Genomic DNA, 20,367 nt, shown 5'->3' with positions numbered 1-20,367 from the left:
CCGATACGAGAAAGGCCTATTCGGCCCATTAACTCAGAGGCCCAGTTAATCGTTCTGTCAGACCGAATTATCAGCTGGGTTGATTAACTGGGCGGCATATTTTGGCCTAAATCCGACCCGTTCCTCCCTTTACCGCCCTACTTTTCAGTTTTCATAGCTGCCACAACATTAGGTTTAGGCCACTCCTCCCTCCTGCTCGATCAATTGCTCCCTCGCGCTCCGGGAGGAGGAGCCGCTGCCCCTCCCAAATCAGCATCTGCAGGTGGTGTCCCCTCCACCAGCAGCCCCCTCCGTCAGCAGTATTTGGATCTATCCCCTACCCGAGCAGCGGCAAGTTCCCCTCAATGAGTAGTGGTCAATCATCAATTAGTAGTGTGAAAGAGAAATAAGGAATGGAACCTGGCCTTTCCACAGAATAAATTTGTGGCGAGAGTGAATTCCGGTGCGACTGGAAAGAGAAATACGGAAGGAATGCAAGAGAAATATGGAATGGAATGGAACGCGGCCTCTCTACCGAATAATAAATTGGGTGGGACTCTACACCTACGGTACCAGGAGAGGTTTAAACTAAATCGGCCACTTTGGCCAATTAAGCGGGAGCATGCAATTCGCGACGTACCAGGCTCCCTGCCAAAGTGAATCTCAAATAGTTGATATGTTTCTCTGCTTACTTCTGTTGACGCTGGAACGCGTCACACGAACACGTCGATGTGTACCCGCGGCGCCGAGGGAGATGCTCCGCAACTCACACCGCGGGAGGCCGACTTCCAGCGCGATACGCAAGACAGCAAGCCGGCGCTTTTGGGACCCGAAACCCCACACGCCCGGGAGGGACCCCGTCTGGGCGCGCGGCGGCTATGGGCTGCCCTAGGTCGACCTGATCGCCCCTAGGGCCTCGAGGTTCGCCGCCCTGCAATGAAGAAGAACGAACGAAGAACGAGGAAGAAGAAGAACTAGGGTTAAGGAGAAAAGATAAAAGATAAAAAGTGGTAAATTGATTGATCGATTGTGTGTTGTTCAATCGGCCGTCACCCCCAACATATATAAGAGGCGGCTGGACTTCCCATACAAGCAAAGAAATTATCTAGGCTTTCCTTACAAGAAAATTACATCAATTCACGTCCAAAACCCTAGTCAAATTCGGACTGGTTTATCCGAACTTTCCAAAACTGTTCGGTTTAAACTGGCTGCACCTTACGGGTCTTTTTTGCGGTGTAAACCATCTCGGATGAAAACAAGCCCAAAAGCAATCTTTACCGTTTCGACGAGACGAACAGGCTACATCTCGCCTCGTGACAGGGCTGCACTCCGATTGCTCTAACTTTTGCATACGAACTCGGATTTGAACGATTTTTATATCAAAATTGATCGTTTCGATGAGACGAAGACAACCCGTGTAGATCATTTTTTCTTTTGAGGTTGTCTTGGTGGCTTAATCGGCTAAATTGTACTTTGAATATAAGATCTTGGTACTTTGAGCATAGTTTTGGACTTCGAGATGAAACCGGAGATAATCATTTGAGCCCATCTTCAGCTTCTGGTTGGATTGGCCTTGACAGTTTCCACCCCAGCAAGCTTTTTCTCGGCAAGCTTTTCAGCCCCGGCAAGGTCTTCGCCCGGCAAGCTTTTCCCCCGGCAAGGTCTTCGCCCGGAAAGCTTTTCCTGCGGCAATCTTTCCTCCCCGGCAAGGTCTTTCTCGGCAAGATTTCACACCGGCAAGCTTCTCCACCGGCAAGCTTTCCACGCCGGCATGCTTCTCCGCCGGCAAGGTTTTACCCCGGCAAGGTTTCATTCAGCCGACAAAGGCCGAATACTTTCTCACTCAGGGCCGGCCCGCGAAGTGTTGCCTCTAACTTTTGCATATGAATCTGGATTCGTGACCATGCCAAAATCTGGTGTCAACACATGCCCCCCTGTTTTTCGGCAAAGCTTGTGTGCCGAAAAATAACTTGTATTGTGTTTGTTCTAAGGACGATGTCAACACTCCATCGGCCATTTTCCACAGGACGATAATAAGGTATCGGCCATGTTTGTGCTAAGGGCGATAGTCATATATCGTCCACTGCCCACTTAGGCTTCTTGCCACACACTTGGGTGGTATTTCTTCAAGTACTTGCCATTGAGAGCTCGAGGTAACAGTGCCCCTTGTACGGATTCCACCAAATAAGAGTTTCCGAGAACTATTCTTGCAATTCTAAAAGGACCTTCCCAACTTGGAGACCACTTCCCGAATTTTCTGTCTCTTGAACCAATCGGGAGAATTACTTTCCACACGAGATCGCCAACTTGAAAATTCTTCAACTTAACCTTCTTATTGTAAGCCCTTGCTACCCTCAACTTGTCCCTCTCTATGGCCTTCAAAGCAGCCAAACATTTATCGACAACCTCATCAATATTGTCCATCATCAAGTTATAAAAGTCTACTGCCGATAAATCATTTTATTTGGCTATTCTCAAAGCATTCAAATTCACTTCCATCGGTAAAACATCCTCTTGACCGTATACTAGCTCATATGGAGTCACCTTCGTAGCACCATGCCTTGAGATCCTATGTGCCCACAAAGCTTCAGACAACAACTCATGCCATCTCCTTGGATTATCCTCAATCTTCTTTTTGATGAGCTTGATTAAAATTTTATTGCTAGACTCAGCTTGTCCATTGGCTTGGGCATAATATGGAGAGGAATTGAGCAATTTTATGTTATAAGATTCGGCAAATTCTTTAACTTGATGTGACATGAAAGAGGAGCCTTGGTCTGTAGTCAATGTTTGAGGAATGCAGAATTTATGAATAATGTGCTCGGTTATGAATTTAATCACCTCCGTATGTGTCATGTTCTTGAGAGGTACTGCTTCAGACCATTTAGTGAAATAATCGGTTGCCACCAATACGAACCGATGCCCCTTTGAGGAAGACGGATGAATTTGTCCAATAAAGTCTAAACGCCATCCTCTGAAAGGCCACGACTTGATAATGGGATATAACATAGCAGCAGGAGCCAACTGAATATCACCAAATTTTTGACAAGCTTCACACCCTTTGTAATATCTGAAGCAATCATTAATCATAGTCGACCAATAAAATCCAGCACGTCGTAGCAACTATTTCATCTTGGGAGCCGATTGATGAGTGCCACAAATACCTTCATGGACCTCCCCCATAGCAACTCTCGCTTGGTCCTTGTCCAAGCACTTTAGAAGAACATCATCAACCGTTCGGCGATAGAGATCATCATCTCTCATTGTATACTTGAAAGCCATCCGCCGAACAGCCCTGTCCACCCTTCTACTAGGAACACACAAATAATCAACAATGGGTTTCCTCCAGTCTTCACTTTCTCCTGCATTGAATATTTCATTAGTGGCCGAAACGGTGGGCTCCGGTTCGGCCTCCCCTACTTCGGCAAGACTAGACATCGGCTTTTCAGAAATATGAAACACGCCATGATCAACATGGTAGCCGGATGCCTGTTGTGCCAACTCATTTGCTTTCCAATTGTCATGTCTAGATATATGAGCAATGCTAAAACAATCCAAAGTAGAAATTATATCTAGACATTTATTAAGATAAACATTAAGTGATTCGTCCAAACACTGAAAGACTTTGGATATTTGCTACACCACTAGTAACGAATCACCATAAGCCTCAATATGTGTAACACCTATAGCAAGCAACATCTCCAAACCGAATAACAATGCTTCATATTCGGCTTGATTATTTGTGCAAAAATATTCTAAGCGGCATGAGGCTTCAAAAACAGCACCATGATGAGATATGTAAACAATACCAACACCTTGGCCATTGCTACAAAATGAACCATCAAAATATAATCTCCACGGTACTAATGAGACAAGGTTTATATCAATGTCATACTTGTCATCAATCCGATGTTCAATAACAAAATCAACTATGATTTGGCCTCTTATAGATCTCAAAGATGCATAAGCCAAATCATATCCAAACAAAGTATAAGCCCACCAGTCAATTCTGCAGCTATGAATTGGTCTATGCAGCATATATTCAAAGACATCGGTCATGATGTCTCAACTCCATTCAATCATAATATAGGCATACATATAAATTTTCATAAGCACGTACCTTGTCTCGCTCTCCAATCACACTAAGGACGATGTTAGAATACTACACCGGCCAGGCATTGACATACTCTTAGGACGATAGATAAATATCGGCCATTACCATGTAAACTTCATTCAAAGCACATATAGCCGAAATAAACAAATGAAATGACAAATCAAGTATTTCGGCCCTTTGGATCAGCAACAAACTTGTAGCTAATCAAATATATAGTGACTTGGTAATACCCTTTCATGACGTAAGAAATTATATTGCATCCATGGATTAAAATAAGCTCATTGAGGGTTACCAATCATACCTGATGACGAATTCCATGGCATAGGCGTTAATGGCATAGTTGAAGAATATGGATACTGTGTAGACCAAAGATGTTGAAACCTTCGGCTTGGTCCTTCATAGTTTTTACTCTTTTCCTTCTTCACTTTTGCCACACTTCTTGTAATGGAGGCTTGCACATAATTCTTATTTTGAGCACTTCCTTTGGGAACCCATGCCATTTTCCTTTCTTCAAGTTCTTGTGCACTAAGTTTGTGTAATTCCCTCTTTTGCCAATACGATAAGCCGAGTGGGCATCTCGGATGTGATTCTGTTTTGACCAATGGCAATTCCTTTTTGGCCTTGTGCACTCTCAACTTCTTTTCTTCATATTTGGCACTTTGACTCTCAATAATTGGTTGCTTCATCTCATTGCCTTTTGTAGCCAACGTCAACACTTTAATTGGCTCTTTATTGTTTGAGATCAAATCTGAAGTAGCACACTTACGACCATCTCTTTTCACGCGGTAGACTTGCTTGACCACCTCTTTTTTCATCCATGGTGTCCGGACCGATTCCTTATAATTGAAACAGTCTTTAACATGTGACTATTCAAATGTTGATCTTCTCGAAGCTGCATAATATTGGTGAGATGGTCTAAAATAAGATGGAGAATGTACCCTTGTATCATACCTGTCCCATGATGAATATGGATCTACATGAGCATAGGGAGGCCTCCATGGCATTGGCATTGGCGGCCCAAAATAAGGATATGAATATGTTGCATTGAAACTCTCACTTTGCCAATACCGATCCTCATATTTGCGCCTTGGGGGTGATCTTGGTTTCTTTGCATGATTGGGCCGATAAGCATTTTTCTCTTCACTCTTCTTTTGATATTTCTCCAATAGTTCAGCGAAGGTGATTTTTGATCTTTTACACGTGTGCTTATTTCGGCCTTTGTTTTCTTTCGGTTTGCTTTCATCGATCGTTGGACTTGCTTGCTGCCCCCCAGTCCTTGGCGTCTCCATTGTAGCTTCGATGGAATTCTTGCCCTCAAGATTATGTTCATTATGCTCTTCGACAACTTCTTTACTTGAAATCTTGATCCCATCACCTGCAGTTTTGACCTTCTCTTCAAATGGATCGGCTTGAAGCAGCCGATGCAAAAACTTTCTACCATCGGGACCAATCGAAACAGACTGGTCATCTCTTGGTGTCTCAACAAATTTCAATCGTCTTTTATCAATGGCCGATTTAACTATTTAACGATACATGTTACAATCCTCAAAATTATGCTTGGACGAATCATGCAACTTACAATACATTCGTCCCTGGACAGATGGCTCAACATGGTGATCAAGAATTCTAATATAATTATTCCTCAACAACAAATCAAAGATTTGATCACACATGTTTGAATTAAAGGTAAACCTTTTATTTTCTAGCCGATCTTGCTGTGAGAACGGCTTTGGGATTAAGCAAACGAATGGTTCAGATTTTGCACCACACCATTCGGCTATGCATTGTGTTTTGCACTCTATTTCCGATGTCTTTGGGTAAGATATTATACTAGCATCCGTTTTCTCAACAGAATTTAACCTTGGCTTTAAATTTGTAAAACGAAAATAGTTAGAACATACATGTCTCAATTGAGATCAAGTGCAAGCCAAGTATGAAATAAGCAAAGCTACCCAAATAGATATAAATTTTAGATAAAGCAACGGGAAAAGCTTTGGCTGTAATAATAAGTCACTATCGGTCTTTATAAATGGCGTAATGGGTTGACCGATATGCTTAATAACAACTTTATTGCTAGCAAGTAAATTACCCTTCTTCATTGGTCTTTCAAAATTACTTATGAGGATTTTTCTAATAGATGCATCAACAATAAAATCCTGACCAAATCTGAAAATAGGTAAATTACTTGCTAAACATACCTCTTCAAATATGTTGGGAGAGCACGATGGTGGTGTGACTTGAAAAATATCTTGCTCCGCCTTTGGATGGCTCCCCAATGCCTCTTCATCATCTTTTTCTTGATTCCGTGCATCATTACATTAAAGATTTTTGTCGGCCGAACTTTGTTCGCCTACTTGTTCTTGTCCTTGAAGTTCATCAATTTCTCTAGCACGAAACTCATAGGGCAGGAAGTAGGTTCCCTTAACTTTAGAAAAATCAAGTATGGTCTCTTTGCTATGCTTGCCATGCCCTTTCTCAATAATGCTTGCCTCTTTGCATTTGATGGACTCAGAATATATACTTCTTGATTCGGTTCTTTTAACCGGAGCACTTTCACGTTCTGAATCATATTTCTTTACATTGCTTCTACCAATTGGCACTGCTTCTTTCACTTGAGCCAATTCTGTTTCTTTTTGTTTCTGGTGGCGAGCGGCAAAATTGGCTTTAATCTTTTTCTCAATTTCAGCCCACTTCAGATACGATTGGCCCCCAATGCTTTTAGATTCTTTCGGCAATGGCACATGGGTGTTGCCGAAACTTTGCAATTGTGTAGGGGCTGTATAATATGACGGAGTATTAGGTGAAGGCATATGCATTATTGTAAAACCATATTTTTGCTCGCCAATTTTATCAATTGGCAAAGATTCATCTTCTTGCAAAACTCTAGCTTTTGTTGCAGCATAATCAGGAAACAACCCCTTTTCATATTGTTCAAGGCAAAGAGCACTAATCCTCTTGTTTTGTGCCAAGCTCTTTTTTAATGCAGCCACAACCGCTTCTGGAAGGGATTGCTCCGCAACGCTTTCAGATTTTTTCGGCAATGATTCGTGAGTGTTGCCGAAATTCTTGAATTGCGTAGAGTAAGCATTATATGCTACAGTATTTGATGACAGCACATGTGTTCCTGTAAAATTTTCACTTATTCGGCTGAGATCATGAAGATGCGGGACCGAATTATGAACATCTACAGTTGCATACGGTGCTGAAAAATTACTAACATGAGGTGTAGCATATGATGGTTGAGAGTAACTGGCCGAATAGCTAGTAGTAGAATGGCCAATTCTCCCATCCATTGGCAAGGTTGGATTCACATGTTGCAAATCAGTTGCCGATGAATAAAAAGGTGAAACACTTTCTTGTATGCTATTCGAAATTTTAACATGAGGTGTTTCAAATTGATTAACCAAACCCATCATGTTGTTCATCGGCATATGGATTTGTGGGGTTGCCGATGCATGAGAGTTTGGATACATATGTTGTACGTTGCTAAAATCATAAGAATTTGAAGCATGAAAATTGTTTTGCATCGGCCCGTGCGCATAATTAGATGCATGATTGATAAAACTAGGGCTAGCCGATACATTATGCTCATTAGGTGATCCAGCAACAACATATGAATTATTTGCATCTACAAAGGGGAATTCGGTATTCATATTACCTTTGTAGATTTCTGCAACTTGATGACGATCTCTTCGTAGCAAGAACGGGCTGGAGACCGTTCAAAGCTTCGTTCCCCAGCGGAGTCGCCAAAAAGTGTGTTGACGCTGGAACGCGTCACACGAACACGTCGATGTGTACCCGCGGCGCCAAGGGAGATGCTCCGCAACTCACACCGCGGGAGGCCGACTTCCAGCGCGATACGCAAGACAGCAAGCCGGCGCTTTTGGGACCCGAAACCCCACACGCCTGGGAGGGACCCCGTCTGGGCGCGCGGCGGCTATGGGCTGCCCTAGGTCGACCTGATCGCCCCTAGGGCCTCGAGGTTCGCCGCCCTGCAATGAAGAAGAACGAACGAAGAACGAGGAAGAAGAAGAATTAGGGTTAAGGAGAAAAGATAAAAGATAAAAAGTGGTAAATTGATTGATCGATTGTGTGTTGTTCAATCGGCCGTCACCCCCAACATATATAAGAGGCGGCTGGACTTCCCGTACAAGCAAAGAAATTATCTAGGCTTTCCTTACAAGAAAATTACATCAATTCACGTCCAAAACCCTAGTCAAATTCGGACTGGTTTATCCGAACTTTCCAAAACTGTTCGGTTTAAACTGGCTGCACCTTGCGGGTCTTTTTTGCGGTGTAAACCATCTCGGATGAAAACAAGCCCAAAATCAATCTTGACCGTTTCGACGAGACGAACAGGCTACATCTCGCCTCGTGACAGGGCTGCACTCCGATTGCTCTAACTTTTGCATACGAACTCGGATTTGAACGATTTTTATATCAAAATTGATCGTTTCGACGAGACGAAGACAACCCGTGTAGATCATTTTTTATTTTGAGGTTGTCTTGGTGGCTTAATCGGCTAAACTGTACTTTGAATATAAGATCTTGGTACTTTGAGCATAGTTTCGGACTTCGAGATGAAACCGGAGATAATCATTTGAGCCCATCTTCAGCTTCTGGTTGGATTGGCCTTGACAGTTTCCACCCCAGCAAGCTTTTTCTCGGCAAGCTTTTCAGCCCCGGCAAGGTCTTCGCCCGGCAAGCTTTTCCCCCGGCAAGGTCTTCGCCCGGAAAGCTTTTCCTCCGGCAATCTTTCCTCCCCGCCAAGGTCTTTCTCGGCAAGATTTCACACCGGCAAGCTTCTCCGCCGGCAAGCTTTCCACGCCGGCATGCTTCTCCGCCGGCAAGGTTTTACCCCGGCAAGGTTTCATTCAGCCGACAAAGGCCGAATACTTTCTCACTCAGGGCCGGCCCGCGAAGTGTTGCCTCTAACTTTTGCATATGAATCTGGATTCGTGACCATGCCAAAATCTGGTGTCAACAACTTCGTTTGCTTCTTTATCTTTACATGTCATGTCTTAACTAACCACCAAATACTTCATCCTTTATGTATTACGGGCTAGAGGCATATGAGAGTTTTTTCACCTGTCGCGATGCAAAAGGTATTTTTCCTAGTACTCACATATTGAATGTGATAAAATCTTATATTGCGGGACAGAGAGAGTACAAGACTACCCATGAAAAAGATTAATTCTATGAGATTAGTACTGTAGGAGCTAGAGAATAAGAAGAAAAGGAAATGTAAATAGCACTGAACTAAACTGGATTCAGTTAAGCAGCTGAATCTGAAAAAAAAGCATGTGAACAGAATTAAGATTAACCAGAACAATCTCATCAATCCTCACTGGGCAATCTGATAGCCAAAAGAACTTAGCGCTGCAGGCCGCATGAATTCATGATGCTGCTTCTTCAATAAATCGTGAATTCACCGCGAACAAATCTCATCTAGGAAGCCAAAATAACTTACGGCGGAGTGTTCCTTCTTCAATAATCAAGGAAGGCCACGCCGCTCGGCTGCTGCGGCCTGTCGCCAAGCCGGACCGCCGAGGGGCGCGGATCGGAGGCACGACGCCACGCCGGATGCCAGCGCCGCCGCCGGAGGGTTGCGGCCGCTGTGGAAACGGCGAATCGGTGGGCGACTCGCTGAGCGCTGGTGGTATTCCCGAAATGGGCTTGAGGAGAGAACCAGGCGATGGGGATGGGCTACTCCTTATGTTGGGCCTTTTATTTCTTTGACGTTGGTCCCTACCTTGGGCTGAATGCTTGAATGGCCTGCAATTTCCGTTCTTTTCCATAAAGGATGGATTTTATTAATTTTAAGTCGCATCACGAAAATACAAATATTGCACACCAGGTCTCTGCGCGACTAAGATGTGCATAGCCAACACGAACGCACACAAATAAGAAAAGAAGAACACATGACCTCCCAAAGTCATGTGACATGTCCAAGCAAACTCAAGCATGAAGTTGTAAGACAACACTCCCGACTGTGAAAGAAGTGCTTTAATGACGAGGCATCCAAGAAGGGAACAACACAAGAATACCTCTATCACCAAATCGACGGCGGCGAAGCTAGGGGGCGAGCAGGAGCCTGGACCCCCTAATGATTGAGTAAACATTAGCAATTTAAAGACATTATAACTGCACACTATTGGATCCCTCTCAGTCTATTAGTGTTTCCAACCTTCAGATCAATACTTCTAGGGCATTATTGGCCATTTGATCAACTTATAATCCCGACTTGCACACTATTGGAGCCCTCTCAGGCTATTATTGTTTTCTACCTTCAGATCAATACTTCTGGGCATTATTGGCCGCTTGATCAACTTATAATCCAGCTTGGGCGTTAATAGAGGACCAGACAGGGCTACACAGGTAAGCCATTGCTCTCGTAACAAAATCGAAGGTCTTCTATCATTTGGACTTTGTGGGCCTTATGTGACCGAGCGATAGTCGAAACAAAGAGCAACGTACACCGCTATCGGCCTTGGAGTAGCAGGTGGGCGAATCGTTTCGTGTGCTGGGAGGGACTTTGGGGGGCGGGGATGCGGCCATGTCTCACGGGTGAGCGGCATCCAGTTCGTCTCTTCGCAAGGAGTAAATATTTCTTCGTAGCCGGACTTTGCGCCCCCCCCCCTACCTATATATTGCCTTCAGGAAGTCTAGGTTCTCACTCGCTGAAGGAGTTGAGCGAGATGGGCCGGCCCATGCGCGCAGGAGGCCATGACCTCCTTTTCTATTTAATTTTTACATTTCTGATTTTGTTTTTTGCTTTATTTGTGTACTTTTGTTTATACTTGAAAATATTCTAAATATGTATATTACAAAAAAGACCCTACAAAAAACATTTGGAAAATGTTGAAGAAGCGTTTGAAAAATGTTAATCAAGCTTTCAGAAAATGTTGAACACGCATTTAAAAAATGTTGAACAAGTATTTGAAAAAATCATTCGGAAAATATTGAACAAGTATTTGAAAAATGTTGAACATGTATTTGAAAAAAAAAGCATTGAGAAAATGCAGAACATGTATAGGAAAATTGTTGATTATGAATTAAAAAATGATGACTTTTTTTATCATGTATATAAAATTTTTAATCGAGAATTAAAAAAATATGTTGAACACGTACTTCAAAAACGTTAATCAACGTGTTTGAATAATGTGAATCAAGCATTTGAAAAATGTTAATCGTGTATAGAAAAAAATGTTGACCATGTATTAACAAAAATGTTAATCTTTTATTTAAAAATTATTAATCAAGCATTAAAAAATTTGTGGAAAAAATGTTAATAACTTATTCAAAAAATATCATTCTTGTATATGAAAGATGTTAATCAAGCATTTCAAAAATGCTTAAAATGTGTATAAAAACAATGTTGACCATATATTAAAGAATGTTAAATTTGTATTGAAAAAATATTAAATGTGTATTAGAAAAAAGTTGTTTACATATACCAAACATTTAGAATGAAAACCCAAAGAAACAAAGAAAACCCGAAAAGAAAAGAAAATATCAAAGAAAAAAGGAAATGAAAAATAAAAACCGAAGAAGAAAATGCAAAAATAATGAAAAAAAGAATAAAGGCCGGAGAAGAAAAGAGAAAAGAAACAAAAGAAAACCAAAAATGAATAAAACAGAAAAACACTGAAGAAAATCGGCTCTTTTACCTTAAAGGAGGTCGTGCCCTACAGCTTATGACGATCCAGACCTAGTGGCTGTGGCTGGCGTCGCTAGCTCCAAGAGACCCGATTTTCTTTGGTAGCTGCCCTATAGTTTGCGACTCGCGGGTGAGCCAACTGGTCCGTAGAAAAAGACACCTACTCCGCACCACGGAACAGGCACCACTAGTTGTATCAGTCGCTAATATTGAAGTGCCAAAATTGACTGGCGCAGCAACACGCGCCTTCAATGATCTAGTACACATATTAAAAGTGTGGCTAGTTATGTGAAGTGAAACTATTCTAGTTGTGTTGCATGAAGGTTCATTATGTCTTGGGAGAAGCTCTATATTTTTGTCTTTGTTGCATGTAGATTACATAACCTCAATTGATGTAATAAAGACAAGGTAGTTTTTGTTTGTACAATGTAATCGAAATGTCAAGGCAGTGATGACATTATATTTTAGTTATACTGTGTCAGAGTTAAATCTGGAGGATTTTTGGCAGGGGGTCCCGTTCTAATAGGCTTTGCTAGATAGTAACAAGGACACAGGGGACACGATGTTTACCCAGGTTTGGGCATCTCGAAGAGATAAAACCCTATGTCATGCTTTGTTGTATTGATCGTGGATGGGGTACAAAGTACACGTGATCTACCACGAGATCAGATGTGAATGAGTCTCTAGGATGTCTAGAATATGATCTATTGACTAGTCTAGCCTCGGTTTATATAATGTACCGGAGGCCTATGATTTGGAAGAGTCCTCGTCTTGTGCATCAAGTCTTGTGAAATCTTTCTTGTATACGTCATGAGCTGCCCGAAGTGGCCCAGGACGATACCGACAAACAGGGTCCTCGGCCCGGCCCACCTGGCCGAGAATCGACATGGTAGGAACCCCCTAGTCTAGGACACCGTCACACTGCACAAAAAATTGCTAGGGAGAAGTGTCAAGAGTGACACTTGCTACTCTAGAGATTAAGTTTGCCTTTAAAACTTCTAGTGTCTCCTTCAACACTCTTGTCACCACTCGACCAACTTCGAAGGTATATATAATTGTTTTAAGTAATCTTCATTTAGTACAATCACACTCATAAGTTATTATTCTAAGTCATAACTTGCTCATAAATCTGTTTTGGAACAGATTATATTTTAGGCGTACTGCACAAAAAGACAAAGTTTCATTTTCTCCATCATGCACCTCCTCTAATGTGCATATTTTGTGCACATCACAAAAGATTTATATGGAGATGTACTGAAACGAAATGGAGATACAAGATATGGGTGGACTACTCGGGACAATGATATAGTACTACGACATCACAACAACTTATCTTCGTGGGTTATACAAGTATATTTCATATATTGTCTATGAAGTATGTTCAATGTACATGATCGCTTTAAACCCCAATTATATGTTTCTGTCTTATGAAAAGTAAAGTTATTGTGCAACATCAATGAGTGCATATTCTGTTTTGTTGTTTCGTCAAATTCATTTACCTGGCTGTGAAACAACCATATGTAAAGCTCAGACAATAAATGGATAATGGAATTATTATCACAGACAAGTTGGCATTTTGTGATACGTTGATATCACTGATAGGCCTGGTGGCCTATCTGTAACTGCAAGTTATCACTAACCCCGAGGCACTGTCAGGCAGCTCGCGCGTCAGTGATGATATGATTTGCTGGTCAATGCTATTCCGATCATAGTAGTGAAATAGGACCGCGACCACGACCATGTAGAGACTTAAATAACGCAGAACCATTCAACCCAATGATAATGACAAGAGTCAGCTAGCACGCCACACAATTTTGGTGATTCTTTTTTGTGGGGACAAAGGATGATAGTTACTCCCTCCATTATAGAATCACTATACAGATGCATACACTCATATAGACACACATACATGCATTTATAATGGTATAGATGAGATTGCTACCGAGAGTTATCCTAGCTCCCCTTCATATGGACGGTGGGAGCTAGGATTTACATGAGGCAGATGCGATCAACTCCAGCCGCCCTCTTGGCTTGGAGTCCATGACGGTCCCCGGACCACCAACAGGTCGCCCTGGGCCCTCCTCCTTTGTCCTTGTCTTTTTGGTGGGTTTGAGAGGGCAACCGCTAGGTGGACCGCCGGGTTCCTCTTGGAGAAGCCACCCTCGTTGTAGGATTCTCATGCATATATTGGACGGGCGGTGGTGGATAGAGCTAGTAAATCTAACGGCCACTTTAATTTTGATGATGTGGAAGCACGTATGTGGAGACAATTAGAAGTAGTGGGATGACTCTCTTAGGTATACTAGATGATACCCCGTGCGCTGCTACGGGACTTCATAAGCACATGATGTAAACCATCAAAGTTAAAGCATAAATGTGACCATAAACATTTACGGTCGACTCCAAGCCAAGAGGTGCGGTAATCTTCAGAACGACCGTGCCACTCCCTGAGCTTGACGCAATCATCGGAAATGCCCGAGAGTGGTTTGAGATTCGTAAGGTGATCGTGCGGTCGACTCCAGATGGCCTTGCCATCTTCATGACCAACAAGGTGAACTGCCCCATCATTTTTGTCTGTCTGGGGAAAGGTGTTTGGTTGCTTCAGCTATATAGTACCACCTTCACATGCATTATGGACATTGCATTCCTTGGAGACATAGTGCATGGAATTAGGACGTCATATCCCTCGGAGGTGACTTTGATGGCAATGGGGTACCTGTAGTCACCAATATCAAGCGCATCATTCAACATTCAATGGGTGATGACGATTCCAATGTGTGGAGTGATGACGAGGATGAGGAGGCATCTAATGATGATTGCAATGTGTGGAGCGATGACGAAGATGATGAGGCAACTGATGATTCCATTGTGTGGAACAACGCCGACAAATATGACGAGGCGGCTTGTCAGGAGAATGTGGAGAAGGACAAGGACAAGGATAATGATATGGTGCTTAAACCACTAGGAAATATGGTATATTTACTGTAATGACTCGTCCTAGGGTTTGTTTGTTTGGATATGGTATTTTTTTCATAACACAAGATAGCATGTTATGAATTTTCCCTCTGGAGTCTCAAGTGAAACTCGATCAGTCCTTCAAGGGTGCTCCTATTTGTATTGCGTTTCTATATATCTTGAAGTAAATGGCTATACCCGTGTTTCACTTATATACTCATACATATATAGAAAGATAATCCGGGCATTCCAAGTGTGAGATTTAATTAATACCTGAAAACCAGTGAATAGTACTGAAGCAAACAATAGATGAATATTAAAGACGACGGTGATATACAAATATTTCACTTATCAACCAAAATAAAATAGGAGATGTAAGGAGCAATGAAGACTCATTCAAATGTGAAACCAATCTGATAAATCCTTTGATTTCCAAAAGGTAGACTGATTCAGGCTTCATATGTCTACACATGCAGAAGGATACAAGATGACGGTGTCATCACATATTTGATTAATTCTTATGGAAAGATATATTTGCTAGAAGCAGGAATTTACGACACGCATATCAAAGGGACAAAGCAGGACGAGCTGAACTGACGCAGTTGAGGAAGGGCCACAGCGGCTTGTGTGTCCCCGGCTCAACAAAGGAAAACACTTGCTAATAGCACATTAAGTACTCCCTCTGCCTGATGATTTGCCTCAAATGCACACATATATAACCATCATCTAGTCTTGGCATAAAGAAAGATCAAACAGTCCTACTTGGCGGCAAAGTGATGGGGGGTGCTCTGTAGACTGCAGGGATGCAAGCTTATCAAAATGTAACAATGACCTTCGCCCTGGGAGACACCCTCGGCAGAGCTAATAGCTTAGCAAGAACCATGCTGCACTCTGTTTTGCCCATCCATTCTATCTTCACTTCTTCCAGAGCTGGTGCCCAGTTCAGTAGCTTTTCCACGAAACCAACTTCGCAGTCCACACCCCTGAAACCTTTCACACTGGCTGTTACGAGATGATCCAATTGCACTTGCATGGTAAGCTCTGGAATGCTCGCCTGATCCTGATCCTGATCCCATGTGCTCTTAGATTGACTCTGCATTTTTTTTCACAACTCATTAATTAGGTGCCATAAATATAAGAATGAACATGGGTTGAATGACTGAGGAAGGGAGAGGATTTACTGGAGGCATACGTACCCACAAGTCAAGCTTCTTTAAGTTAGGGGCATTCTGAAACAATGAACAAGCGGCCAAGAATTGCCGCTGGTCCCCAAAGCATATCGCAAGATAAATATCCTCCAGGTGAGCAAACACGGCAGGGAGCTTTGTAAGTATGCAACCTTTTGATAGATACTACAACATGAACAGAAAAAGAAAAAGGAAGTGTCAATACAGATTAGTCAGGAGCCAAAAGAAGGCCATAGTAATGCTAGAGCTAATAATAGCTCACCCTCAGTAAAGAGTCGCTAATTGCAAGGGTTTTGATGTCACTTAGGCTTCCCACTAACTGCTTGACATAGCTTTCCTTGTGAAGCGCAATTGGATCAGAATGATGTGCTATAGCTTTGTGATCAAGAAAGAGAGCAGCCATCTCCAAATTAGGGGCATCCAAATTAATGTCCTCAACGTCCCCAACAAGATAAAGAAGTTTCAGTTTAGGAGCTTGAACGGTTAGATGGTTGATGCCCTCAAAAGAAGCTAGTTCCAAAAAACTCTGTATGGGGCAGAAGGAGACCAGATTTTGGATGTCCATGTCTGTAGACGAGAAATTTTTCAGGTTGAGGCGAGTTAATCTCTTGAAACCTTGGAATACCTGGGGCAAGCTGATGATGCAGTTTTGCAGGTACAGAATCTCTAAATCGCCGATGGAAAATAGACATGAGGGAATCCTATAACCAGGCCCTGATTTCAACTCCATTATAATTGATCTTGGTGATCTCCTTGAAAGCATGAGCATCCACCTGTCGAACTCGTTATGGTAAGTTTTGCTACCTGAAATATCGAACTTCTCTACAGTTCCCTTGTGGAGTGATAGCACCATATCGACTAATGTGACGAACTTGGTTCTTGCAAAATTTCCATCGCGCAGAAATATTTTTGGCATATTAGTCCATGCATCCCTCCAAGTAGTTGATAAGGTGCTAGTCCTAACCGCTTCTTCGACATTCAGACGGGTTAGGATGTCGCCCTTTATCTCTGGAGGTAGACTGCTCAGTCTGTCTGAACTCACAACAGATGTAGATTCCGCCCTGGCCTTTTTACAGGTACTCATTTCTTCAGAATCCGGATTAAGCTGTCCTAACATTTCCAGAATACAGGGAGCCTATATTAGCGTGCTATCACTAAAAATACAACACGTGCTGAAATTAAATGGTGCACTAAGTAAGTTGCTTGTTCATAGAAAAAAAGGAACAACCGAGAGAAGGCAGTTTAGGGAAGCAAGTCCGGTATGTTTCTATAAACAGAACTGAACTTGACTACTGCACTGGTAAGCTCAAAAGCTTGATTATCATTTGACATGTGTTACAATACCCTAATTTGTGATCTTGAATAGCAACCATTTCCCATGCTGCAAGTTGGAAAGGGGTTTCTTTTGTTGAATACATGTGCGATCATGCTGCAAGCTGAAAGTGCGGATTTAGCCTTGGCGCAGTGGTAAAGCTGCTGCCTTGTGACCATGAGGTCATGGGTCCAAGTCCTGGAAACAGCCTCTTACAGAAATGTAGGGAAAGGCTGCGTACTATAGACCCAAAGTGGTCGGACCCTTCCCTGGACCCTGCGCAAGCGGGAGCTACATGTACCAGGTTGCCCTTTTTTTTGTCATTTTAGCTACAAAGCATGGACGCGGCAGAAGTTGCCAAATCCCCGTGCTGATATGGCCGGACAAGGGGACACGCTCGGTATCCCGCCATATTTCCCGTTTTGCGGATTAAAAAAAAGGGAGGACACGGCAGGGACACGCAGGGGTCACGTGGGGGACTCGGTCGGCCAAACTACGCTTCGGCCCGATAGGAAAGCCCTTTTCTTTGCAGGTTGCATTCACGGCCGCTACAAAGCTGGGAAACCTCCTGGACTGGTCGACGCCACAAAATATAGGGTTTCCCAGATGCTGGACTCCCCGCCGCCACCTCCTGGAGTCGCCACCGCCACCGCCATATGGATTTGCCGCCGTCTCCCAAGTGCAGAAGCCTCTCCTCCCAACGGCAACCAAGCTGGAGCAGGTAACCTCGACCCCTTTCATCTATCTGAATCCATTTTTTGTTGAGTTGCTGCTGGTTGCTTCCCCTGTTCCCAATGCCCTTGCTGCTGCTGCTTCCTTGTTGCTTCGCCATGCTGTTCCTGTGATGCTGCTTGCTTGTTGCTTCCTCATGTTGTTCTGAACTGTTGATTGGTGCTTCATGTTAGAAAACAACATCTGGGAGTGGCGCCACCGCAGGTAGCCAATCATCTGTGGGTGAGACCGTGAGAGTGAAGGAGGACAACCACCTGGTGATGTGTTTTGCAAGTTGCAATGACAATTGACCTGGATCTGGTCTGGATGATCAATCAACCACTCGAAATAGGAGACAACAGACAACAAATGGGGCAGTATTCTCCATTCTGATCTCTTTCTCGTTATTTTTTTTGTCTTTAACTCTATATTACATGGCATATATTTATTTATTGTTATACAAACTTGCCGTGTCCCCGATGGGCTGTTTTTGGAAAATGTCGTATCCCATGTCCCCGATGGGCTGTTTTTGGAAAAGGTCGTATCTCGTGTCCCCGTATCCGTTCTTTTTAGCATTTTAGATTATGTGTGGCCATGCCAAGTACTCCCTCCATCCCAAAATAAGTGTCACAGACTTAGTAAGTTGTACTAAGTCTGCGACACTTATTTGGGGATGGATGGAGTACAAGACTACCTGTGAAAAAGATTAATTCTACGAGATTAGTACTGTGGGAGCTAGAGAATAAGACTAGGCAATGTAAATAGCAGGGAAATAAACTGGATTCAGTTAAGCAACTGGATCTAAAAAAAGCATGCGACTAACTAGAACATACTATAATCTGCTATTGTCACAAACAATCTGATTAATCCTCACGGGGATCTAATAGCCCAAAGAACATAGCGATACAGGCCACATGAAATCCTTATTCTTCAATAATTCGTGAATTCACGGCGAACAAATCTCATGAAATGAAACAGGAAGCCGGAATAAATTACTGAGTATTCTTTCTTCAATAATCTTCAATAAACAGGCCACATGAAGCCACGCTGCTCGCCTGCTGCAGCGTGTGGCTAAGATGTGGAAACGGAGGCACGACGCCGCACCGGATGCCTACGCCGCCGCGCCGCCGCCAGAGGGTTGCGACAGATGGGGAAACGCCCAATTGGCCGGCGACTCGCTGAGCAGTGGCATTGCCGAATTGGGCTTGGGGATAGACTGGGAGAGAACCAGGCGGGCTGGATGGCTACTCCTTATTGGGCCTTTCTTTTTCTTTGCCGTTGGTCCTTACCTTGGGCTGAATACTTGAATGGCCTACTATTTTCGGGGGTTTTTCCCTCATAAAGGGTAGATTTTTTTTAATTTATAAATCGCATCAAGAAAATACAAGTATTACACACCAAGACTCTCTACAAGACTAAGATGTGCATAGCCAACACCAACGCCTACAAACAAGGAAAGAAAAAAATATGACCTCCAAAAATCCCGTTGAAGCAAACTCAAGCATGAAGCTGCAAACGTTAAGATCAATCGCCATTGATGAGAACACCCCTTATTGTAAAAGAAGTGCTTCAATGACGAAGCATCCAAGAAGGGAACAACACATGAATACCGATATCACTAGATCCACAATGCTAAAAAGCCGGCAGATCTTTTTAAAAGATCCGCCGCCTTGACGGTCGTTTGATCCGGTGTTATCCAGCGGCACGGGTCTTTCCTCATCATTGCAACAAATGCATTGTTGCAGAATTATTCTTTGCAACAGACCATATGTTTCAGAAACATTCACAATAGAGATTCTGTTACAGAATTATTATTTTTTGTCTCGACTTTTTTATGCAACATTGGCGTTGTTGCAGAACAACTTTTGCAACGCAGATGATGTTGCGGAATTTCTTTTCGTCTTAACTTTTTTGCAACATGGGTGTTGTTGCGGAACGACTTCTGCAACACAGATGATGTTGCGAAATATTTTTTTCGACTTAAATGTTTTGCAACATGGGTGTTGTTGCGAAAGGACTTCTGCAACACAGATGATATTGCAGAAAAGTTGTTAAGGTGGCAGAGGCACGCGTCACGCGCGGACTGAGTCATGTGGTGCCATGAATCAGGTATTTTGCACTAAGATGTACGTTGTGCATCGTCAGATGGAACTTGGATCTGACGGCTGCACGAGCGACGGAACGTGACGCGTGATCGGCCGGCTGATGCTAATCGAGCAGGAGCCTGGACCCCCTAATGATCAAGTAAACATTAAACTTATATCAAGTAATTAGCAATAATATATACATTTGCACGTAATCGACCCCTTATTCTTGAAACAGGCTTCCGTCCCCTTTTTAAATAAAGGTAAAAACGTCTGAAAAGATGCAAAGTGGTGAGAAATCCTCAAACAAACACGTGAAAAGAAAAATAAAAAGACATTCAAGCGAGTGGCACAAGTGTAACGAA

At 43.0% G+C, this 20,367-nt stretch overlaps 1 protein-coding gene across 1 annotated transcript; it reads right to left on the bottom strand.

Moving 5' to 3' along the window:
• Positions 1–15,522: 15,522 nt before the first annotated feature.
• On the bottom strand, positions 15,523–16,979 carry LOC119273622 (F-box/FBD/LRR-repeat protein At1g13570-like). The gene is made up of 3 exons (XM_037554728.1): positions 16,158–16,979; positions 15,855–16,060; positions 15,523–15,787 (listed from the first exon to the last, which is right to left on the bottom strand). Exons 1-3 carry the CDS (start codon positions 16,977–16,979, stop codon positions 15,523–15,525), a joined length of 1,293 nt encoding a protein of 430 aa, XP_037410625.1.
• Between the last annotated feature and the right edge of the window lie 3,388 nt (positions 16,980–20,367).

This window comes from Triticum dicoccoides, chromosome 3A (assembly GCF_002162155.2).
Source record: "Triticum dicoccoides isolate Atlit2015 ecotype Zavitan chromosome 3A, WEW_v2.0, whole genome shotgun sequence".
Lineage (NCBI taxonomy): Eukaryota > Viridiplantae > Streptophyta > Magnoliopsida > Poales > Poaceae > Triticum > Triticum dicoccoides.
The sequence above is the reverse complement of the archived record's forward strand: the minus strand, read 5'-3'. Positions and strand labels throughout refer to the sequence as shown.